The sequence below is a fragment of the Tiliqua scincoides genome, chromosome 11, assembly GCF_035046505.1.
Source record: "Tiliqua scincoides isolate rTilSci1 chromosome 11, rTilSci1.hap2, whole genome shotgun sequence".
NCBI classification, from domain to species: domain Eukaryota; kingdom Metazoa; phylum Chordata; class Lepidosauria; order Squamata; family Scincidae; genus Tiliqua; species Tiliqua scincoides.
The window spans coordinates 18,461,076-18,485,781 of NC_089831.1; the positions used below are offsets into that span (position 1 = coordinate 18,461,076).

General features: G+C 48.1%; 1 protein-coding gene and 1 pseudogene across 1 annotated transcript in view; one reads left to right on the forward strand and one right to left on the reverse strand.

Annotated features, from left to right (window-relative positions):
* ST14 (ST14 transmembrane serine protease matriptase) overlaps positions 1–1,560 on the forward strand; it is a 41,126-nt gene extending 39,566 nt beyond the window's left edge. The window contains exon 19 of the mRNA XM_066639392.1: positions 793–1,560. Coding sequence (XP_066495489.1) covers positions 793–954 — 162 coding nt within the window. The 3' untranslated portion in view covers positions 955–1,560. The remainder of the gene's footprint in view (positions 1–792) is intronic.
* An 11,688-nt stretch (positions 1,561–13,248) lies between these two features.
* Positions 13,249–13,368, reverse strand: LOC136662728 (5S ribosomal RNA; annotated as a pseudogene).
* Between the last annotated feature and the right edge of the window lie 11,338 nt (positions 13,369–24,706).

The following is a 24,706-nucleotide window of genomic DNA, read 5'->3' on the forward strand; positions in this document are numbered from 1 at the left end:
ACAAAGCTAGATTCTTGCTTAACTGAAGAGCGACTTGCAGGCAACTGGCCTGCATGCTCCAGGGAGACTAAATGAATGTTAACAGGACAGTTAATCTCCTGCCTGTAGCATGCAGATTCATTGCCTGCATGTCTTTCTTCAGTTCAGAAGAACAGCGGTGCTCAGAGTTCGCTGTGTGCTGGTAACGTGGTCCCCAGAGTGCATCTGAGTGTTCCCCTTGGGCGTGGTGCGAAGTCCTCCTTGTTCAGAGTGTCCCTGTTTGAACAAGGAGGACTTTGTTTGGCGCCCAGGCAGAACCAAAAGGTCTGCTTACTGGGCGAATGGATCCACCCAAACCCCAGATCTGGCCCCCGGGCCAGGGTTTGAGCAGCCCTGAGTAAGAATGTTGCTTTGTTTAAGGAAAAAGCACCAGTGCTTCCAGTGCTACTAAGCAAAAATGAAGGTACTGAAGTGGGCAGAGGGTGACCCAGGACCAAGGGAAAAGGTTGTGCAAACCAGAAGCGGTTTCTGAAGTGCCATTGAGTGCCTGGCATATGGTGCAGTTTTGTGGTGCTACAATAGGAAAGGCTATTTTTCTGACTTTTTAAAATACCTATAAAAGTGAGCACCGGTATCCATGGAGACTGGCATCCACAGTTGGGGGGGAGTTGAATCCTCACGGATACCAAGGGCCAACTGTACTAAAGGCAGCATCCTCTGGTCATGTGTGTTCATATGCATGACTTCTTGATGTGACCACCAGAGAAGGGGTCCAGGCAGTTGTCATTAACTTGCTCTCTCGTTTGTTTTCAGGGAGACTCTGGTGGGCCACTGACCAGCATAGAGGAAAACGACAGGATGTTTCTGGCTGGTGTCGTGAGCTGGGGGGACGGCTGCGCCCGACGGAACAAGCCAGGAGTCTACACTCGGGTGACGCAGCTGCGGAACTGGATCAAAGAGAAAACGGGCGTGTAGGCTGCTATTGCAACGGCACGATGTACGCATTATTCCCTGGATCTGTCAAGCTGGTGGTTAAAGCTAGTCCTGCACGATGTGAACAGAATTCTACAATACCTTGTTTGCTCCTATCAAAATTTCTTTTTGAAACATCTGGATTCACTGTCAAATGTCCCCACAGATGGACAGTCACTAGTTTGAGAACCTTTTCACCCCTCCATCACCAGAGACTGGCTAAATTTGATTATAGTGTGAACATTATGCCTGGTGGGTTTAAAACTTCAAGGGGGGGCTGGCCCTCCCGTCACACGTCCTGCCTCAATGCTGGGTACGCAAGGCATGGCCCAGTGGCTGTGCTGCTCTTGAGACCAGTCTGCAGCCCGCATAAGTGCCCCTCAATGGGCAAAGGTGAAGGGAAGAAGCCCTACTTGTCCACCGAAACCACTGTGTGGCCGGAGTCTGGATCATGTGCTCTGAAGTTTCAAGATTATGTGGTCTGGTTGGATCTGTGACCTGTTCTAATGCCCGGCAGGCTCCACTTGGGGGCCAGTGCTTCTGTTGTTGCTTGCAGAGGGAGGGGTTGCCTTTTCAGTCTGTCTTCTCTTCCCAGCCTGTGGATACCCAGGCATTGGGGAACCAAGAGCGATTGGTTCATCTCGCCCTCTAGAAAAGGATGGGGATATCCAATGGGTGTTACCAATATGCGCTCACTGATCTGTTGTCGGTGTGTATATACTTGATTTTTTTCAAGGTGTGTGTTTTTATCTGAGCAGACTTGTCTATGATGTACTACAGCCAAAAAAGTGGCCTGGCATGGTTGGTTCATCCTCCACCCCCTCCTAATTTTAATAGTTTCACTGCTAATGGTTGGAAGATGTTCGAGGTTGTGCATTTAATCCAAGGACTCTTCCTCCAACCCCTGAAGCTCCTTTCCAAGTTGTGGCATAGCTTATCTGGCGTGCCATCCCCGGGGCACGGTGGTTGTCCCACCGCTGCCTCCGACCCAGAAGTAATTACAGTGACGGGATGATGTCGCCACAATTACTTCAGCACCATTTTACAAAGTGTGCAGCAAGCCTTGCCGTCCCTGCAGGCAAACACAGAGCCTGTCACAGGTTCCATTGACTTTCAAATTGTCTGAATTTACACAACCGTCTTTGATGTTCGTACACTTAGAAGCAAAGATGAGGCTCTGTTGAAACCTTGTGCCTTACTACCCAAGTGCTGCTGAAATATTGGGGACCTTATGCCTGCCTAACCGGCTTGCACCCTGTTGTGCAGGAGATAGCACTGACAATCTCTTTAGTACCGAACCGTTGGATGTGTTCTCTTCCAAAGGTAAAAGGAAGGTCTGTTCCAACTTAAGAGTGTGCGTGTGTGGGTGTGAATGGAGAGAAAGTGTAAGATTTCAAGATCCCAAATCTCTGGCTTACTTCTTTTTTAGGAGCTAGGGTCCCTACCCTTGATATTCTGGATCTTGAAATTCTATATATCCTTTAGAGCAGTGCTCTGAAGTGCCCTTGCACCCCCCACCCCCACACGCATGCACGCACCCCTCTGCAAGCAGCCCCCAGAAGTAACTGGTGATGACCCCATAGTCAGTTCTGTCTGGGTTCAGAGACTTTGATATGATGCTACGAACTGTGGTAAGAGGCTCAGGGCAAGGGGTTGGCTTTTTCAAGTGTGCAAAAACTGTGTGCAGGAGCTCAGTTTACCGAGCTGAGCCTCCTACCGCTGTTTCTAGTGTCGTGTCTTGCTGCCGGCCAGCAGGTGGCCCGTGACACCCCTGTGCATTCACCACACTGCCCCTGGGAGCTGCACCTCATAGATTGGGAACCTCTACCTTACAGCCAAGAGGTAAATGCCTGCTCACTCGGTAAACCTGATGGGACTTTAGGAATCCATTCTGCCTTCTGTGATATGCTTCAGAGTCCAGTTGCCCCTTCAGGTTTTGGGTCATTGGACTTATCATGCTACAGTGCCTCTCCACAGGGTTCAAATCCATGTTCTCAGCCAGTTTAGTGCCTTTAGACACCATGGTTTGTGCGGAGGGTTCAGGAAACTCAACTACATGGACCAAACATATCTGCTGCACTGATACTGGCTGCACTTTTTATGTCTCCTTCATTGTGCATTCCCCCCCCCCCATAAAAATTGAGTAGAGGTAGATCCATAGTGTGTGCGCGTGCATGAGAATGGATGAATGAATGGATGAGATGTTTCTGCCCCCTTGTGGGTCAGATTGGCATTGCCACAATGTGCCTTATTAATGTATAGCCTTCTCTTTGATAAATGGAACTCTGTAGCTGTTTTCTTCCTCTTTGTCTGCCTGGGTTCTTACAGAGTTGCTTCACTGAAATCTTCTTCAGTATGCAATGTTCCGCTCTTGTTTTGGTGTTGAGGTTAGCAACGGTGGAGGGATGTAGGGGTTTGCAATGATGTATGTCTGAACATTCGGAGGTCCCAACCTTGTAGTTTTTAATATGGGGGTGGGGAGAGAAACCAATGGCGAGAATGCCTGGATCAGAGGCATAACTCGAAGCCCTGGTGCCCTGGACAGTGACTTCATTACGTCACGTGACACTGTGACAGCACTTTGGTTTCTCCCTGGAGGAGGAAGCACTGGCGGCTTCATGCCCTGGTCCCCTCTCCTATAGAGCGACTCCGCTTAGAAGTGGTGCCCCCTTCAAGGGGGAACCTACACAGGATAAGGAATGGGGAGGGGGCGTGCAAAGCCACCAGCACCTCCTCCTCCAGGGAGAACCTGGAAGTGACTACCTTGTGCTGCACAAGGTTTTCCCAGAGGAGGAGGCCCTCCTTGCTGACTTCGGCCCCCCCTTGACATAGCACCTGGGGCAGAAGCTAGGGCTGCTCCCTAGTTATGCTTCTGGTCTGGATAATAAGCATAATAAAAAAGTATAAAATGGACTGAGAAAGGATAGAAAAGCACTAGAAATAGAAGGACCTCTTCCGGCTACTGTAGTGAATTCTTTGCGTAGCTGATGGTGATTGTGCTTTCTACCCCCTCCCTTTTTCTAATGGATGCCTCCCCATGAAATGTTAATCCAAACCCATGTCACCCTTCTTCCAGTACCATACCTTATATTTTTCCCTGTTATCTGTCCAGATTGTATACAGCCTTGAAAACACTGACCAAAAAACGAGTGTGTCTTAAAAACAGAAAAAGTGCTTTTATGTTTTTTTGCTTTTGTTTTTTTAAGGATGTATAGTGTGCCTCTTTCTCGAAAGATGAAGCAGTGAAGACCGAAGAGCATTTTTCTTTCCATAATTTATTTTATTATTCTTATTTTAAAGAAATGTTTGTACAATTGTTTTGAATGGGATGGCTCAATCTAAATAGCTGGTTGTGAGTGTACATATTTGTATCTTTTTAGCTTTGTAAATATACCGAAATGAGTGGAAACCACATCCACCTTAATTTTCCCAGCCCGCACCCCGCCATTGAATTTTTTTTGTCAAATGTTGGAATGAAATGGAGATATCTGATGATTTCTAATCTGTATTAAAGCTGGATTTTTGTACGGAAGGTTGATCCTTACATTCATTGTTTGAACAGTTGTACTAATGAATGAGACTATTGCTGCAGTGGGGTGGGGTGAGGGAGTGAAATGGTTCAATCATTCTAAAACATTATTAATTATTATAATTAACAATATTTATATACCGCTTTTCAACTAAAAGTTCACAAGGCGGTTTACAGAGCAAAATCAAATAACTAAATGGCTCCCTGTCCCAAAAGGGCTCACAATCTAAAAAGATGCAAATGAATACCAGCAGACAGCCACTAGGACAGACAGTGCTGGGTTGAGGTGGGCCAGTTACTCCCCCCCTGCTAAAAAAAAGGAGCACCCACTTGAAAAAGTGCCTCTTACCCAATTAGCAGGGGTTGATGTAAATGTAAAAACAAGATGTAAAAACATGATGTAAATGCTTCTTATGGTATCAGGAAAAAAGGGAATAATATCCAATATCCAGCTCTGTTTTCTAGCAGATGGTGCTACAACATTCTACCTCTACAGATCACCACTACAGCATGCTATCAATCAGATTGGAATGTTAGCATCCAACCTCTGTGAACAGGAAGGGCTGTGACTTTTGTAGAGCAGGGCTGCAAACTATGCAAACTAACCCCTGCTAACTGGTTAAGAGGCACTTTTTCAAGTGGGTGCTCCTCTTTTATTTAGCAGGGGGAGAGTAACTGGCCCACCTCACCCCAGCAGTGTCTTTTCTAGTGGCTGTCTGCTGGTGTTGCATCTTTTTAGATTGTGAGCCCTTTTGGGACAGGGAGCCGTTAGATATTTGATTTTCTCTGTAAACCGCTTTGTGAACTTTTTGTTGAAAAGCGGTATATAAATACTGTTGTTGCTGCTGCTGCTGCTGCACCACTGAGCTGGGAGGGGCTCTGTACAGAAAAAAGTGGCAGGTAGTTGTATTGCCCACAAGAAGAGCCCTGCTGGATCAGGGCAAAGTCTCATCTAGTCCAGTGTCCTGACAGTAGTCAGCCACCTGCCCCAGGAAGTCCACAAACAGAGTGCTGTTGCCCTTGTGCCCTCCCACTGTCTCCCCCCAGCAAATTGGAGTATACCACACTGAGACACACTTACGGAACATCATTCTAATGTGCTTTTTTGAGTCATCTCAGCTGGAAGCTCCTTCGATTTGTTTTTCACTTTTTATATACTGCCCTTCCTCCAGGGAGCTCAGGGTGGTGTACACAGTTCCTCCTCTCCTTGTGTCTTCACAACAACCCTGTGAGGTAGGTGAGGCGGAGAGAGAGTGGGACTGGACCAAGGTCACCCAGGAAGCATCGTGGCTGAGAAGGGGTCTGAACATGGATCTTCCAGGTCTAAGTCCAACTCCCGAACCGCGATCCCATCCTGGCTCTCGTTTGTGCGAAGTCCATTTAAACCAAACCACACACCCCACACTTCTGCAGTTGAAGACACCCCAAGAGAAGCAGGGAAAGTGACTGCTTTTTAAAAATTGCGCAGAGGGGCCATTGTCAGAATTCTGCATGATGCTATCGCTTGTCACACGAGCATTTCATTGTGCAACTTGCCCCAGTGAGAGTTTAATTTGTGTATATTAGGGCTAGAGGGGGGAGAGGCTTTGGTTGCTTGCCAAATCCTCCTTGCTTTTAATTCTAATAATACCCACTTGTGGGCTATTTTAAATGAAAAAAAATAAATTCCAGACTTATTTCACTTAAAAAAAAAATGTTAAAAGCAACTAAAAACCCAAATCCCCACCTCCTTGCTATAGGCTTGCCCTGTTTTGTGGCCTTGCAGCATGTGCTCATATGTATAGCGTTGGAAATTAAAATATGCCCCTAGGCAAATTTCTCAGTTTGCCTCCTACTGAACCTGATGCTGCTTCTTGGCTCAGGTCCTTTTGAGAAAGGTGCTGCCTTGGGAACCTGAGCACTCCCTGCTGCAGAAAAAATTCTGGGAGTCTGTCAACTACACACCCCTGACCTCTGCTTGCCCACAGCTCTCTGATTCCCAGCTTTGCCTGAAGCACTGAATAGCATTGGGGGGGGGGGGGAATGAATGGCCTGTTTCTGTTTAGGTGCTTCCCTGGGGCCCTCTTGGGTCTGGGCTGGGGAGCCTTGCCCTTCATCCGTTTACTGACACTACCTGTCGGCCTGATCCCCTTAGCAGGCTGAGCTGCTCTTAAGCTTCTGTGCTGTGGATTATGGGGCCTGTCTCAGCAATTTGTGGTTCTGCACCATGTTTCTCCTGCCAGAAGCCAAACGTGAGGCTGCCCGGGGGAATTTGTTCATGAAGCCCCTTTTTGTTTGGGTGGCTAAGAAGAAGGAGCTTAGGGGTGGGTGGGTGTGTTTGAGGGCGATCTCTCTAGAATGAAATGAGCCATTATGCAGCAGCTTGGCCTGAAAAAAGATCCCAGCCTTAATCCCTGGCATCTCCAGGTAGGGCTGAAAAAGATCCCCCTACCAGCGCCAGATAGTACAGTCTCTCCTGAGCTAGGTGGATAAAGGTCTGTCTCTGGGCAAAACAGCTGGACCAGTCAATGTGATTGGACCAGTCAATTGAGTCAGTTGGACCAGTGATTGGAACCCTGCACTGATTGCAGATCAGAGGGAAGGCTTATTCTTTCCTTAAAGGTATGCTGGGGGGAGGGGAACGGACCTCGAATCTCTTGTGGCAATATGTTTGTGGATGGTCCCATAAACACAAATAAAGCTTGGACATAGCCAGCAACTCTTAAGGGCAGTGGTGTAGCCAGAGGGGGTGCAAAGCCTTGAGTTTTACAGGTGCCTGAGTGTGTCATGCAAGCAGCCCCTCCCCTTCCCATTCAGATTGGTTCCAAAGTGGAGGGCCCGCTTGAATGGCACGCTCGGGTGCCTGCAAAACATAGTGCTTTGACCTTCTCTAGCTATGCCACTGCTTAAGGGAAGACCCCCCCCTCCCAGTCTCCCCAAGTGGCAAATAGGGGATTAAAAACAGGGCCAGGTGCCAGGAAAGGGGAAAAAAGGGATTGTTCATTTGCAAAAGGAGCTGGTCTCTGGCACAGATGAAACAGGATGATCTTTCTAACCCAGTGATTCGGATTCCCAAACTGAATTGTTGGTGGTTCACGAAACTGACAGGGCAGATGAGGCTATGTGCATCAAGGATTAAACAAGCTGCTACTTGGGAAGAGAACTGTTGCCCCATCACCATTATAGCCACAGAGGCCTGAGTGATAAAGTGAAATTTTTTTTAGGTGGGTCCTGATATACTAAAAAGTTTGGAAACCATTGGTCGTCTTTTTCTCCTGGGTCACTGTGTTACCCTGCACATGCCCGATCTCGACTCATCTCAGAAGCTAAGCAGGGTCAGGCCTGGTTAGTACTTGAATGGGGGACCGCCTGGGAATACCGGGTGCTGTAGGCTTATACCATAGTCTTTCGAGACTGAAGGTTGCCAACCATTAAATAGAATTTCTTTCTAGCAGTCATCTCTCTCTCTCTCCCTCTCCCCCCTCCCTCCTTTAACCTGATATGATCTGAAACACAGGAGATCACCCCATTCCTGTTGGTTGGTTCCCCCCTTCCCATTCCTTCACCCTCGCCTTTCAGCATGCATGCCCAGCATGTTCTCATCCTTTCAGTCATGGGCAGCAAATGACAGGTATTTCTGATTGGTCCAGATTAATCCTAGATAAAGTTTAAACTGCCCCATCAGATATAGCAGCAATTAAATTCTAGACAAATCCCGTTACAATCCCTGGCCCCTTTAATTGGCCTGCCAGAATGAAGGCTGGCCAGGATTATTGGTGCGGCTGCTGAGCCAGTGTTGGGAGTTCTGCGCCAAAGGTCCAGGGAAGATGGTGTGGCAGCAGCTTGGCTGGAGGAAGCCTGACCAGGATGCAGCTGCGAATGGCAGCTTTGGGCTAAGGGGAACCCTTTTGTCTAGGAGTGGTGGTTCGACCAAGGGGTCAAACTAGGCCCAACAAGGAAAGGGCTTTAGCTCCATGTTAGAGCCCCTTATTGCAAAATATCCCTGGTTCAATGTGTGGTAGCAACTTCAAGTAGGGATAGAAGAGACCCTGCTTGGAACCCTAGCAAGCCACCACCATCATAAGAAGAGCCCTGCTGGATCAGGCCAAAGGCCCATCTAGTCCAGCTTCCTGCCTGGTGCCCTCCCTTGCATCTTGCTTTCTGAGGTATGTGCCCTGTTATAACAGCTAGAATTAAAAACCAGACAGCCAGGGTGGTGTGCGTGTTTGGGAGTGGGACTTAGACCAGGTTCAAATCCCTGCTCAGCCGGGAAGTTTTCTGGTGACTTCGTGCCAGTCGATCTCAGTCTCACCCATCTCACAGGGTTGTTGTGAGGACAACAGGAGTAGGAGAACAATGTACGTCACCCCGAGGTCTTTGGAGGAAGGGCAGTAGAGGAGTATGAAAAATAAAAACCACAAGCTAGTTTGATCCTGTGGAGGAGCAAAACCTCTTTCACTAAGAAGCTGGTGTTTCCAGCAGGGTGCAGCAGGCTTCACATCCACCCCCTTCAGGGGCTTGAGTTGTCGGCAGCCCCCCTTCTTCACATGAGAGGGTCTGAGCGCTGCCCAACTGTCCCTGGAATCTGCCTCTCATTGGTTCTCATCTGGCCCACATTCCTGCAGAGAGGAAGAATCCTTAAAAGCTTTTTTGGCACTGGGTGCATGTTGTACTTTTTCCTTTCTACTCTTCCCCTACACGTGATGACTGAAGGAGGATCTTAGCCCTGTCACCTACGATGCACACAGCAGGAAGTAGCACCAGACAAGGAACGGTCTGCCGGGGACCAAACATTGGAGCTCAGTCTTTGTTTAGCGCTGCCTTTGGCCTGTTGCCTGGGCAGGACGAGGCCACTTTAAACACGGCCGGGCTCCATTTGTGATGCAGTGTGAACGATAGGGCCAAAAACTCCTTTTTCCTCTTGGCACTGCTTCTGCGAGCCTGAAACTCAAAGCCGGTATAAATGTGTGCTTTATACCGCCCATCTTGTGCTTGGCCGCCCATCTTGAAGGAAAGAACAGCGGAGGTGATGAACCAAGAACACCAGAGGGGGTGCCATAGTTTCCCTAAGGCAGCTGCTGTTGCGTCCTTCGTCTGTGGCACCCTGTTGCAGTGGCACAATGGTGTGAGAATCGAGCACGCTCTTGGTCCTGTGACCTGGGAAGAAGAGACCATTTAGCGCACAGTTTGGGAACCACTACCCGTAAGAGCAGAGCCATAGTTCAGTGGTAGAACACATGCTTTCCATGCAAAAGATCCCATGTTCAATCCCTGGCATTGCTAGTTTCGCAATCCTTGCATTTGAGCATGCAGTTCATGCATCTTTCCAAATACCTCTCCAGATCCAGTCTAGATGCCCAGCTTCTGAAGCACCATGAAAGATGTTTTTGCGTGTGGATCTTATGTTCTGAGTCAGAGCAAAGATTAAGGAAGGGTCCTATCTGAGGGCACCTGATGGGGCAACTACCTTGGCAGGTTTAAGTTTGGACAGGCCCTGGATATGAGAGGTTAGCTGGTGGTACATGGAGATGGGGGAATCCCCAAGCTCAGTGCCTGAGTCACAGGCTGCTCAAATTGAGGAGCCAGGCCAGAGTCAGAAGTTATTGTGCTTCAAGTGGACCCCTTGTGGCCCTTGGTATCAGCTGGCATACTGTCATCATGTTGCACTGGCCTGGCTGAAGCCATGGGGGGGGGAGGGGGTTCTGTGGCATAGCCTGTCGAGTTAGAACATACAAAAGAAAATATTTCTTTACTCAGCATATGGTTGGTCTGTGGAACTCCTTGCCACAGGATGTGATGATGGTGTCTGGCCTGGGCGCCTTTAAAAGGGGATTGAACACGTTTCTGGAGGAAAAATCCATTACGGGTTACAAGCCATGATGTGTTTGCGCGACCTCCTGATTTTAGAAATGGGCTATGTCAGGATGCAAGGCAGGGCACCAGAATGAGGTCTCTTGTTATCTGGTGTGCTCCCTAGAGCATTTGGTGGGCCGCTGTGAGATACAGGAAGCTGGACTAGATGGGCCTATGGCTTGATCCACTGGGACTGTTCTTATGGATAAGAAAAAGCTTGCAGGCTGCTGGTCTGGATCAACAAGATGAAATATGTCCAGTTTGCCTTGTGAAGGCACTGAAATCCAGGTCTGGGAGTTGTCGTTGAGGCCACGTATCAAAATCCTCCAGCTGAAACCCTCCAGAGGTACCAAGAATGCTTTCCCCCCTTCCTGGGCTTTGGCTCCTGAATGCGAGGGGTTGCATGCATGCAGCTTGTCGGAGAGGGGAGAGCGAGAGCAGCTATGCCAAGTGTGGGATTCCAGCAACAGACAACCCTTAAATCTAAAGATTAGCCCTGCCTCTGGGAAGCCAGGAGATTACAGGTGGTGGGCTGTGCTGGTATGTGTGTCAAACAAGCAGGGCCTGTGTATTCTCATAAGCTGCTTCTAATATCACAAATCATTCCCCCTTCCCAAGTATGGTACGGGCATCCATTTCCTCTCGTGCCGATGTGCCCAGACTGGGGAAGCTTGTGAGCCAACAGCCTTCCATTTAAGACTACCTCCATGCTCCAGCTATACCGTCCTCTTCCTCAGAGTTTCCCTCTCAGTTTTCCTGCTCTTTGTACATTAATCTTCAATTGAACCCCATTCAAGCAGTGGCGTCACTAGGTAGTGTGGGGGTGCAAACTGCAGCAAGTGACACCTTCGGGGGTGTGTGTGTGGCGGCACCACTATTGGTCAAAATTTTGGAAACCTTTTAGAAAATTTGCATTTATGAATAATACCATCATGCATCATGTTATAGCACCATCATGTCACTGGAAAAGTAATTTCATTGAGAAAGTAATGGAAATAAACTGTTGAATTAGCTGTATTCTATCAAAAGTTATGGCCAATTAATCTGAAAAGGAAAACACAGCTGCCTTATGTAACAAAAAGTGGATTTTCATAACTGAAAACTGACCAATGAGACTGATTGTTCTGAGACTCAATGAGGCATTATTATGACACAGCAGGGAACCAGTTGGGTGTTAGTATGAGTCAGCTTTCATTTTCATACATCAAACTAGAACTCTGATTCACTTGTGTGAGGGTCATAAAGTTGGCCACTGGATTTTGTTGGTTACTGATTTGTTGGGTGACCCGCACTGTAACAGATTAAAATAAATAAAGTGAATGGGGGTTCCACCAACTATAGTGATGTCACTGCATTTAGGGTGTGCATATGATATTGTAATGCGCTCTGTATGGTCTGGTATGAGAGGAGGTTGTAATGGAAATGTGCAAGATCCCTCGAGGAGATAGGGTATGGTGTCATCAGTGGCTCCATGCTCTGGCAGGCAAGCATGGGGTTAACAGCAGGGCCTTAGATTGCAGTGAGTGAGTGCACTGGAATAAAAGCAGCACCTGATAAAGGGCGAGTTTGGTGTGTAGTAGAAGACGGATGGATGAACTGAACTGATGGATTAATGGACTGAGGAACTAATGGCTGATGGACTACTGGAATTGCTGATGGAGTGATGGACTAACTGACTAAAGGACAGAAGGGTGAATGGACTTTAGAGACTGCTGGAGATTGGTGTGTGGCTGCCACACCCAAGGCCTGCTGAGGACCAAGCTGCTGGCAGGAGAAGCTGAGGAGGAAGCTGAGGACCAAGCTGCTGAGGAGAAGCTGCTGGCAGGAGAGGGGAGGAAGGATGACCTCTGCAGGTTGAACAAGCAAGCTACCCTGGTGGTGGGGTCCAGCAGTGCTGCTGTGCAGAACTGGGGCCATTGTTGGGGAACACAGAGGAGTTATTTAGTTTAAAGTGGGCATAGGTTCTCTAGGCAAAGCTTGGGCTGGGAATTCCATGTCTCAGAATTCCTTTGCTCATTCTAGCATGTTTTAGGCTCAGGTAAAAGGAGCAAGATGGACATTCCCATTTAGCTTAAAGTGGGCATAGATCTTCTCAGCAAAGCTTGGACCGGGAATTTGGCAGAACAGAGGTCCATCCTTCATAGATGACACAAAGAGCTCTCATACTGGGTGGCACAAGCCCTAGTGATGTCTCTGAACTTGAGTCCCTTTTCTTTTTAACCTTTGTTCTGTTGGTGCCTCAACTAAGAACAACCTTCCTCTCTCAGGCTCCAATCCTAGACACACTTTCCTGGGAGTAAGCCCATTGAACACAGTGGAACTTACTTATGAGTAGGCATGCGTAGGATTGTGCCATCAGTCAAGCCATCTTTCTCTGCTCTTTTAACGGCCCCACAGGTTTAAAAGTGATTTTATGGTCATTCCTCCTTCCACTGGGTTGAGGGATCAATAATGGAAAATCCTCAAGATTAAGAACATAAGTTGAGACACTGGATCAACTGAGGCTTCACCTAGTCTGCCCAAGACCAAGTAAAGGACGATGTCTTATCTCAGCTCTCTCTTTTTTAAAAAGCAGATATGAAGTAGATCCAGCCATTTTCAACCACTGTGTCGTGGCACGCTGGTGTGCCGCGCATGGTCTGTAGGTGTGCCGTGGGAGTTTGGGGGAGGATCATTTATTAGTAGAGCCATTGAAGGATGTTAGCCCCCCACCAGCAGTGTGGTGTGCCTTGTCAATTGCCCAAAAACTGATGGTGTGCCTTGACCATTTTAGTACCTCGTCAGTGTGCCCTGAAATGAAAAAGGTTGAAAATCACTGAAGCAGATATTATAAGTGAAATCAAATGACTCTGAACATGCACAGGCTGCCTCCCCACTCACCGGTGATCAAGTGCACCAATGGTTGGCAACCTTCAGTCTCGAAAGACTATGGTATAAGCCTACAGCACCCAGTATTCCCAGGCGGTCTCCCATCCAAGTACTAACCAGGCCTGACCCTGCTTAGCTTCTGAGATCAGACGAGATCAGGCATGTGCAGGGTAACAGTTGACCTAGGCCCCATAGAATTAAAGGAACGACTTCTAGGCAGGCTTCTGTTCCAGACCTATATTTTCAGGTCTAACTATTGCAAAGTTTGCATCCCTTGAGGGGATTTTGAGTACTTGGCCCAAAGCAGTAACAACCAATCTGAAAAGATGATTTCATCCCCAGTGCTGTTCGTAAAAATCAGCATTTCTGAGCACATGTCCACAGGTGTCATCACACCTTTAGAGGAGTTAGTGCATGATCCATCATAAGAACTTAAGTACATAAGAACAGCCCCACTGGATCAGGCCATAGGCCCATCTAGTCCGGCTTCCTGTATCTCACAGCGGCCCACCAAATGCCCCAGGGAGCACAGCAGATAGCAAGAGACCTCATCCTGGTACCCTCCCTTGCATCTGGCATTCTGACATAACCCATTTCAAAAATCAGGAGGTTGCACATACACATCATGGCTTGTACCCTGTAATGGATTTTTCCTCCAGAAACTTGTCCAATCCCCTTTTAAAGGTGTCCAGGCCAGTCGCCATCACCACATCCTGTGGTAAGGAGTTCCACAGACCAACCACACGCTGAATAAAGAAATATTTTCTCTTGTCTGTTCTAACTCTCCCAACACTCAATTTTAGTGGATGTCCCCTGGTTCTGGTGTTATGTGAGAGTGTAAAGAGCATCTCCCTATCCACTCTGTCCATCATTCTTTCTCATCAGTACCTTGTGCCACTGCTTTGTGCAGTCCAGTAGCACCGAACCACCTGTATGCCTGAACTCAGCACCTGGCTGGACCTGCTTGTGTTCTGCCATTCCAGCAACCTCGCTGGCCACTAGATGTCACCCTCTGATAGACTATAAAGGGTTTTGCCTGCCAGCTGAGATACCTCTGCAGCGGAAAGGTTGACCTGCCTTCTGCATCCATGTTCCCAGCCTTCCAGAACCAAGCTGGCAGCTCAGTAAACCCTGCTGAATAAAAGCTCCAGGGGAAACCGGAGCCAGGATGGGGTAGTGGTTTAGGAGTTGAACGTAGAGTTGGAAGAACTATTTATTTATTTATTTGTTTGTTTGTTTGTTTATTTATTTTTCACATTTTTAAATCGCCCTTCCTCCAAGGAGCTTAGGGCAGTGTACACAGCTGCTCCTCCCCTCTTTCTTGTCCTCACAACAACCCTGTGAGGTAGGTGAGGCTAAGAGAAAGTGACTGGCCCAAGGTCACCCAGGAAGCTTCGTGGCTGAGGGGGGATTTGAACCTGGATCTTCCAGCTCTAAGTCCACCTCCCAAACCACTACACCACCCTGGCTCTCAGGGTGCAACTATCAGGGGAGTATTGAGGGTGTTGCAAGACAAGGGATTTGCCCTGGGTACCACTTAAAGAGGGGAGCTGGGTGCGGACTTACTGTGGTGGCAAGCAGTAATGGCTGCATGCCCCCGCCAAGTCCATGGCAATCCCGCTGACCGCTCTGCGCAGGGGTGTATGTGTGCTTGTTGCCTGAAGTTGGGCCCATCTGCCTTCCCGAGGTCCTGTTTGGCTCTGAAATGGAGACATTTCAGTGGGGGGGGAGAGGGGGTAGCGCACAGGTGTGGAGGCAACATGTCTCATTGCCGCGTCACCACATGGCCCCACCCCGGCACCATTAGGCTCTGGGACACTGCTGAGACCCAGGTTCAAATCCCCACTCAGCCATGAAGCTTCTCAGGGGACCTTGGGCCGGTCACTATCTTGTTGACTCACCCACCTCACAGGGTTGTTGTGAGGACACAAGGCAGGAAGGAACTACCTACACCATCCTGAGTTCCTTGGAGGAAGGCTGGTATAAATATGTGAAAAATAATTTAAACAAACAAGCCATGCGCCTCCCAGGAGCGGGCAGAACACCTGATGCTGTTCAAGAGGTGGTAGCAAAATACTGCAGTGGGTTTTGGGGAGATGCAGTTGGAAAGTGGGGGGCGGGGGGTGAGATGAGAATACAGGATGTGCAACTTCCAATCCACAAAGTCTCAGCTGTAATGGACTGAGATCCACCCTAGAATCTCTGTGGGTTAAATTACCAGGCCTGAGGAGTGATGTAATACTTGGGGGCGTACTATCGTCCTCCAGACCAGAAACCGGAAGGGGACCTTGAAATGAGGAAACAGATCAGGGAGGTGACAAGAAGGGACAGGGTTGTAATCATGGGGGACTTCAATTATCCTCACATTGACTGGGTCAATTTGTGTTCTGGTCACGAGAAGGAGACCAGATTTCTTGACATCCTAAATGACTGTGCCTTAGAGCAGCTAGTCATGGAGCCCACCAGAGGACAGGTGACTCTGGATTTAACTCTGGATTTAACTCTGAGACTCTGAGTACTCTGGTGTGGTACTCAGGACCTGGTTAGAGATGTCAGTGTTACTGAGCCATTGGGGAACAGTGATTATGCTGCAATCCGTTTTGACATGCACGTCGGGGGAAGAATACCAGGCAAATCTCTCACAAAAACCCTTGACTTCCGACGGGCGGACTTCCCTCAAATGAGGAGGCTGGTTAGCAGGATGTTGAAAGGGAAGGTAAAAAGAGTCCAATCTCTCCAGAGTGCATGGAGGCTACTTAAAACAACAGTAATAGAGGCCCAGCGGAAGTGTATACCGCAAAGGAAGAAGGTCTCAACTAAGGCCAGGAGGCTGCCCGCATGGCTAATGAGCCAAGTTAGAGAGGCCATAAAGGGCAAGGAAGCTTCCTTCCGTAAATGGAAGTCTTCCTCTAATGAGGAGAATAACAAGTAACATAAACTGTGGCAAAAGAAATGTAAGAAGGTGATATGGGAGGCCAAGAGAGACTATGAGGAACACATGGCCAGCAACATTAAGGGGAGCAATACAAGCTTCTTCAAATATGTTAGAAGCAGGAAACCCGCAAGAGAAGCGGTTGGCCCTCTGGATGGTGAGGGAGGGAAAGGGGAGATAAAAGGAGACTTAGAGATGGCAGAGAAATAAAATGAGTTCTTTGCAACTGTCTTCATGGCAGAAGACCTCGGGCAGATACCGCTGCCTGAACGGTCCCTCCTGACCAAGGAATTAAGTCAGATAGAGGTGAAAAGAGAAGATGTTTCAGACCTAATTGATAAATTAAAGATCAATAAGTCACCAGGCCCTGATGGCATCTACTCAAGAGTTATTAAGGCTACTGAAAAAACTCCACAGTCAGAGAATTAAAGGGCAGGTCCTCTCATGGATTGAGAACTGGTTGAAGACCAGGAAACAGAGAGTGGGTGTCAATGGGCAATTTTCACAATGGAGAGAGTTGAAAAGCGGTATGCCCCAAGGATCTGCCTGGGACTGGTGCTTTTCAACCTCTTCATAAATGACCTGGAGACCGGAGTGAGCAGTGAGGTGGCAAAGTTTGCAGATGACACCAAACTTTTCCGAGTGGTGAAGACCAGAAGTGATTGTGAGGAGCTCCAGAAGGATCTCTCCAGACTGGCAGAATGGGCAGAAAAATGGCAGATGCGTTTCAATGTAAGTGTAGTGGTTGGCATCCTTCAGTCTTGGAAGACTATGGTGTCACGCTCTGAATGGTGGTTCTGGAACAGAGTGTTCTCGCCAGTGCGCGAAGCCTGGGTAAAGTAGGTATGGAGGATAGGCTGTTACCCATGCAGCATATCCCCCCTCTCCACGTCGCTGAAATGGTCTAATGGAAAGGCAGAGGCCAATACGGTTGGTTCCTTCTGAACTTCTGCCTGGACACTCCTTTGAAATGTCTGTCCCAGCCCCAAGAGAGGAGGGAACCTCTGAGAAATGTCACATCTTGTAGAAATGGTACTCGGTGCCTTTAAAGTTCCCAGTGGTTTCTCCTGGGGAGGATACCTAACGCGCACTTGAAGTTTTTGCAGGTGAGGTGAGCCGGTGTGAGCAGAGGCCTCCTCAGTGGTCATGATCCATGTCCTTTGGAAGGCCCATTGTGGATGCTTGCCCTGACCCTGGGAAGATTGTGCAGTGTGCACTTCCTGATATGAGACATTGCTACGATGCTGCTCTCATTGTTGTCACAAGAGAGAAGGTCACCCCTACACCCATGGGCCTGTGGCCAAGGAAGAGACCCAGTGAGGTAGGAGATGGGCCATAGAAGGACTTCTCCAAAACTGGAGCCAGCCCTGTTGACACATATCAACAACTGCAGGGATAGATGTTTCTGGAGAAGTGGGAGACATTCTAGAGAACAGCTTGTACAGTTAGTCCAGGAAATTCTCTAGTGCCAGGGTTCCCAACTCCTGCCAGTTTCAGCCAGTTTCCTGCTCCACACCCCACTTCTGCGGAAATTGCTTCCACATGCTCCAGTCCATTTGGGGTCACTTGCCTTTATTCAATTCATCGTGTGTCATCCCTCCAGAGACCCTGATCTGTGCACTGCCATCCCTTTCCATTTGTTTGAAGCGCGTGCGGGTACAAGATGGAAATGGTCCACCATGCAGTCTCTCATCGAATCCAAAACAGACGTGAACTAAGAGTCCTGGAATTCTACACTATCAGATTTGAAATTTTGCAACCAGAAAAAAATAATTTAAAAAACCCCTTCGAATATTGCTTTGGAAATATAGTACATTACTCTCCAAGCAGATTAATTGTTAATGTGAACCTGTGCAAACATTGGCATTGTACAGAATTGCGCACACTACTTTGATTGCACATATGGGAAATATTTTTTGCTCTTTTATTTGTTGTAGGGGGATTGTTTCCATGGGTTAATGGTTATGATGGAGGGTGAGGGAGAAAGTCTGGAGGTTCAACCGGGCAATATGGTACTGCATAAAGGCCAATGTTCTTGTTTAGAGCAGTGGTCTTCAACCTTTTCTCATGGCACAACCCTATGGGATTCACAACCCACACGGTACAGTTTCCAATATTAAAATTATTTCAGTTTTCATTATTACAATTCCTATTTTTATACTTTCTCTTCATGATGACACAAACTGACTTGAAAGTACGTACCTCGCTCAATGGGGTCCTTGTTCTTGAATTGCGTCACAAAGCTTTTAAAGTGTGGCATTAATAAAACAAATGGCATTATTTATTTAATAACATGGCATTATTAAAACAAAATTAATAAAACAAACAAACAAACATCACAAAAATAAAAGTAAATATTTCCAAACCAAAAGTAAAAAAAAAAAAAAAAATTCAGAAAGAAAACAATTTCGGACACTTGCAACCTGGGCTTTTTTCTGCCTGGGACCACCTCCCACTTAGCCGCGGCGGGGGGGGGGGAAGATTGGCGATCCTGCACCCGCAAGTGTGTCTCCTGGGGCATTTGCCCCCCTTGAGCCCCCAAGTACGCCATTGCTTGAAACATTAACTATCTTCTGCTGCTTTTTGTTCATAATTGAACACATTCCCTTCTTTTCAGTTTGAGTGGGGGGGGGGGGGGGAGAAGCAATAGAGGAAAGGAGCTGGAGATGGTTGTCCCCTGCAATCTGCAGCCTGAGATGACCATCTCAGTTGTCCTTATAAATGACCAGCCCTGCCTGAAGAACCTATGACCAATTTGTAACTAATCTGGGAAAAGTTTGATTTCAGACCTTCAGCAGATGCCATAAGACCATAAGATGAGCCCCACTGGCTCAAGCCAAGAACCCATCTAGCCCAGCTTCCTGAATCTCACAGTGGCCCACCAGATGTCTCCGGGAGCACACAAGACAACAAGATACCTGCATCCTGGTGCCCTCCCTTGCATTTGGCATTCTGCTTCTAAAACCAGGAGATTGCACATGCCCATCATGACTTGTAACCTGAGATGGAATTTTCCTCCATAAAATCGTCCAGTTCACTTTTTGAGGCATCTAGGCCAGACGCCATGTCCGAGTAACTAATTTGGTTTTCTGAGCTCCATCTGGCAACTGCTGGAGTGTGTGTCTGTGTGTCCATCTGCCCTGTGCTAGTTCACACTGCTCTCTGATGTTGAATAGAGGCCCAAATAGTTCCCAACCCTTCCCCGCCTTTGTGTTCTGGAAAAAGAAAGAATCCAGGCCCCAGCCAGGCCTTCTGCAGTGCACCTCAACCTCCGGTCTGAGTGGCCTGTGAAGGTGGAATGCCTGAGGAGTTGCCCATTCCTTCCTGAGGAACGGCCAGACAAAACCACTGTTTGCTTCCCAACTATGATTTCACTCCCCCTTCCCTGCAAGTTGATCCATGTGAACAAAACTCCAAAATAGGAATCAGATTCCAAACTGGAAGCATCCAGAAAGAGCAAACAGTGTGTTATGTGTCGCTTCACGAATCATGCTTGAATCCATATGCGGAACTGGGAGTATTGGAGACTCTCGATGCTCCTCCCCTGATGAGACAAGGCCGATAACTTGCAGATGACTTCCGCTTCATTGCAGGAGGTGGGTTGTTTTCTGACCAAGCTGCATATTGGTTGTGCAGCTGCCCTCCCCTGCAGTCCCTTGGCTGCTTGCCCAAGCATGAACACAGCTGGGAGCTCCATATTCCTGGACCACGAGAAATGAGATCACCAGCCACTTCGGTCAAGCCTGGAGATGCTTCTCCTCTCTGTGCCAACAGGTGGCTACAGTGGTGGCTCGAGGCTAATCATGCCAGTGGCGCAGATTATTCTCTAATCCTGGAGGAACAAAATGGACTTGAATTTGCACTTGTGGCTTGATTGGTGTGCACAGCGGGAGGGCAATGTTGATGATGGGACAGACTGTTGACGGCATGTGCAGCGGAATGAGGCATGTTCCAAGGTAGAGCTAGTTGAGGGTGTCCAATTTAGAGGGAGGCCTATTTATAAAGCGGGTGTTGAGAGGCTGCAATAGTTTGCAGTGGTGCAAAAGGTCAGTTGACATTCACCCATCTCGACATTGTTTTCTGGTGCCTGCATATTGTCACCGAGTGCCAGCAAACTCTTGGAAATGAGAGGATGGTACAGCAGAAGGGTCTTCACAAAATGCGGCGTTGATGGCTGAGGTTCCGTCTCGGCAGATGACCCCAAGCAGATCACCAGCTGCTCCCTATTGGAATCATTCCAGCTCTTTGGCCCAGTAGAAGCCCTGGAATGGGCTCCAAGGCTCTGGCCAACCCAGGACACTCCAGTTGACCCATCTGATCTGCAGGTCCAGCATCTGTGAATTATGCTATCTGCAAGTGCCACGGATACAGAGGTCCCCTTTGAAAACATGTTTTAAAAGGTAAATATAAGTAAGAAAATAGCTTTCCCTACGGTCATGCCACAAAGTCGTGCCATTTTCAGGGCTGCCATGCATTCTGGGGCAAGCCAGGACCCAGAAGTGGCTTAGAGGAGCTCAGAAGTCAATTCTGCACACCCTGTTAATGGTGCGATTTTGCAGTGTGACAGTAGAGAAAGCTATTTCTTCCTCATTTTTACTTTTTAAGTCATTTCTGCCTAATGTTGCAGATACACCACAGGGATCAAATGTATACACCTGGCTGTGGGCTGGGCAGAAATGGGTTAAAATGGTTTGCAAAGGAATTCCATATCCATAGATACTGGAATCAACACCCATGAAATCAACCCCCTGTGGATATCGAGGGACTACTGTACTGACTTGGACCAAGGAACGGCTCAATCAGAGACAAAACATGTACCTGGAATGAAAAGGGGCTGAAAATAGATGGGAGAAGTTGAAGGCCAAAAGGACTTCTGTAGATCATCAGCTACCAACCGCAGGGTCCTTGCCCCACCATCTTGCATTGCTGAAGGACCTGCTTGTGTCTGATGTTATTCCTCCCCCCCTTTTTGTTTGTGCACAATGATTACAATGCTAAATACAGTTGCCAATTCCTATGTCAAGGAAGCAGACACTGGGGTCACAGTGGCATTTTCACAGCTACAGAGTTGTTCTTCCCAAAATGAAGGGGGGGAAAGCCACCATTCTTACCATCTGTAAGATAGACAAAAACCTCATCATGAATATATGACCCCCCCCCCTCTCTGGGGATGGAAGGCCAGCAGGCATGGAGACATGCTCCAAAGACATCGATATGTGAAGAACTGGCAGGCGACAAGATCCCAACAGACTGCCAAACCTGTGATCGCAGCTGGGGGAACTGTGCTATCAAAAATTCCTGAAGAAAAGTCTGAGAGCATGACTCACTGGACTTCTTGTAAACGGAGACTCTTTCTTTTAAATAGCCATTGATTCATCGCTGCTGGCTTTGTTTCATGGTGCACGGCTGGCAAAATGTCCCCAAAAGAAAAATCAAATCTCCTCCCCCCCCCCCCCATCATCACCCAGGGAAGGGAAATGATTTGTTGTTTGCCACACTCCGTGACGTGCTACAGTCGTTCCAGTGCCTGGTGGGCAGCATGTCAGGAGATTTGGCCCGTCCCAAGTGACCAGCTGTCATGTTCTCCTTTGGCTCAAACCAGTGGGGTCCAGGCAGAGATTCCACAGCAGGTGCTAAAAGAGAGGCTTCCATTTTACCAGAGTGCCTGCTTAGGCCAAGGTCACCCCTCCTTTCTAATTCAGAACCATTCTGGCTGGAAAAGGTGCAGAAAAGGACGCCAAAATAATCAGGGAGTTGGAGCACCTCCCACCTTCCACTGCATGGGGTTTTCTAGGTCAGGAAAATGACAATGCAAGGTCAGAAACCCAAAGTAACATTGGATACCTTTCTGCCTCCGTGTCTTGTTGCAGTCTTTCTTCTACTTTCTTCAGACCTGAAGTTTTTCAGCCAACCTGTGTTCTGCCACAAGTTCCCTAGGGACCCTCCAGGCTCATTTGCACAGGATTGTAGCCTTCATGAACATGAGCTACATACTGTGCTCCAGGTGGCCTTTGGAAAAGGTGAGAGCCCCTAGACATTAACATGAGCCCCTAGGCAAATTTCTCAGTTTGCCTTCTGCTGATCCTGACACTTCTTCTCAGCTAAGGTCCTATGGAAAAACAGTTTCCAAAGCAGTATCCGTGTACTCCTCCTGATGACATCACTGCTCCTGCTGATGGAGAAGTCCTGGAGTGCCACTTCTCCCTTGAAGATACTCCTGCTGTGCACATATTATTCTGCATCCCTCTGGCTTGACCGGTGCATGAGAATGTACCTAATCAGGGAGGGAGCTGCAGCTCAGTGCAAGAGCACCCACTTGGCATGCATATGATTCCCAGGGGGGCCTGAGAAGGTCCCCTGTCTGAATCTGTGGAGAGCTGGGGCCAGATGGCACTTGGAGCCCAATTCTTTCTAGCGCTGGCAAGACAAGGCTGCCAAGCTAGTGCTGTATCCAGTCCTGGAGTTGAGCAGGCAGGAGGACTCCTTGGGGGAAGGGAACATTTGTTTCCGGTGTAGCGCCCAGCCTGCTCAATGGGGCTACCCAGATCTGCAGCAGCCATTGAGCTGGTGCAGAACTGAATAACCCCATGTAGGGCTTTCAGGACTGGGATGGGGTTTAGGATGCAGTGGAGACCTGCCCCCTCCCTGCCCCCAAACACCCTTTCCCACCTCCAGAACACCCTCCTGCCATCCCCCCCCCGTCTCCTGGTGCAGCATTTCTGGTGGCCATCAGGTAGGATGTGGCACCCATGGGAAGGCACCCAGGCCTTCTTGCTGGCACCATGTATCTACTGGGTGTCAAAAAGTGCTTTATGTCACTGTTACGACACCCGGCACCAGTGTTGCCTGACCATAGGGTTGAGTTCTTAGATTCTCAATGGCTTGAACCTCTCCATGGAAGGCAGGTTCCGAGGTCATGCAGGTGAGGCATTGCAGGGAAAGGACATGGCCAAAGCCTCTTCTGCTATCTGCACTGGGGAAGACAAGGTTAAAAAGCCCTTTGCTTGTGTTTTGGACCATGACTAGGACTTTGCTGGCAGGGGGTACGGCGACGACACGCCACTTGGAAAACCTTCAGGGCTGGATCTGATCTTGATTTATTCCTAATTTACACATGACTGGGTGAATTAGCTGCATGTGAGGAATTAGCTGCATGCCTTGGCAGCAGGCATGAGCGACAAATAAAATGTGACTTGGTCCTTGGAGAGGGCTCAGGATGGGGAGATGGGAGGCACAGAACCCTGCTTGCATCCCCCAGTGCACACAGGTGGTATTTTCTTGGAGAAAGTGAACGATCGCCTTTCCAGAGTGTAGGAACTATTCATTGGTTATCCTGGTGCAGTCTGGCTTATGACTGCATCATGGCAGGAGCCCACTAATGCTCCTGTCCTCCAGAGGATTGGGGGGGAGGGGGGCTGGTGGTTAATGACCATTGGTGGTGACCAATGACTGGATGTAGAACAGGAAAAATTAAGAATAAAAAGCAATAAATTGACTGCAGTTGGCAGTGGTTGGAGAAGGTGACACTGGCCTTTCCCCTCTCACGAGTCTTTTCCAGCTGTAATTTCCACAGCATCAGGACTCCACATGGTGGCCAGAAAGATGAATGGTTTACACAGTGTGACTGGTGAAGTGCAGATGCTTTGGCCCAAGTGATGATAGCTGCAAGGTTCAAGGGACAACACCAGAGTTTTTAGTACAACTCCAAAAGTTCCAGTTGTGAGTACTAGAGAAAAAGCATGAACTTAGGACTGGTTTGTCAGTGAATCGCCTCTGTGTGTGTGTGTGTAGGGGGGGGGGGGAATCACAGTGCTTGCCTGCCTACAACTGGCTTCAAATCCCAGCTATAAGCCCTAACAGTTCCCTGGGTCACTGTAGACTCATCTTTTTTGTCTTATCTTGCAAGACTGGTGTGAGGTTGAAATAAGAGGGGGAGAACCTTGTAGAAAGCCCAGAGCATCTTTGAGAATAATAATAATAATAATAATAATAATAATAATAATAATAATAATAATAATAATAATAATAATAATAATAATAATAATACAGGTATTTCTATACTGCCTTTCTAGGTCCTCAGATTTCTCCTCGGACTTTATTCAAGGTGGTTTACATGGGCAGGCAATTTAAATCCCCGTAGGGATTTTTACAATTTGAAAGAAGGTTTCTATCTTTCAAGAAACCACAACAATCAGATGTTTCTTTCTTGATCTGGCCGCACATTCTGGCCTCCATCCTCCCACGCTCTGAGCAGATGGAATAACTCGGCTCAGCTTGTCAGCTGCTTCAAGGTCTCGCCATTCACGGTGCCGGTGGCCTCGAACTGGCGACCTTCGGATGTTATCTTCAGGCAAATGGAGGCTCAACCCTCTAGACCAGACCTCCTGCCCTAAAAGAAGGGCAGACATCCTAAAACTTAGATCAGACCTCCTATCCTAAAAGAAGGATAGACATGAAATAAATAATACATGGGCATAAAAGTGTAATATATGCATTATTATTTAAGACAGGGGTTTCCAAAGTGCGTATTGCAGTGTTTTAGGCCAAGTATCAAGGTCACTCACAGGAGCACCACAGGATTCCCACAGTTGATT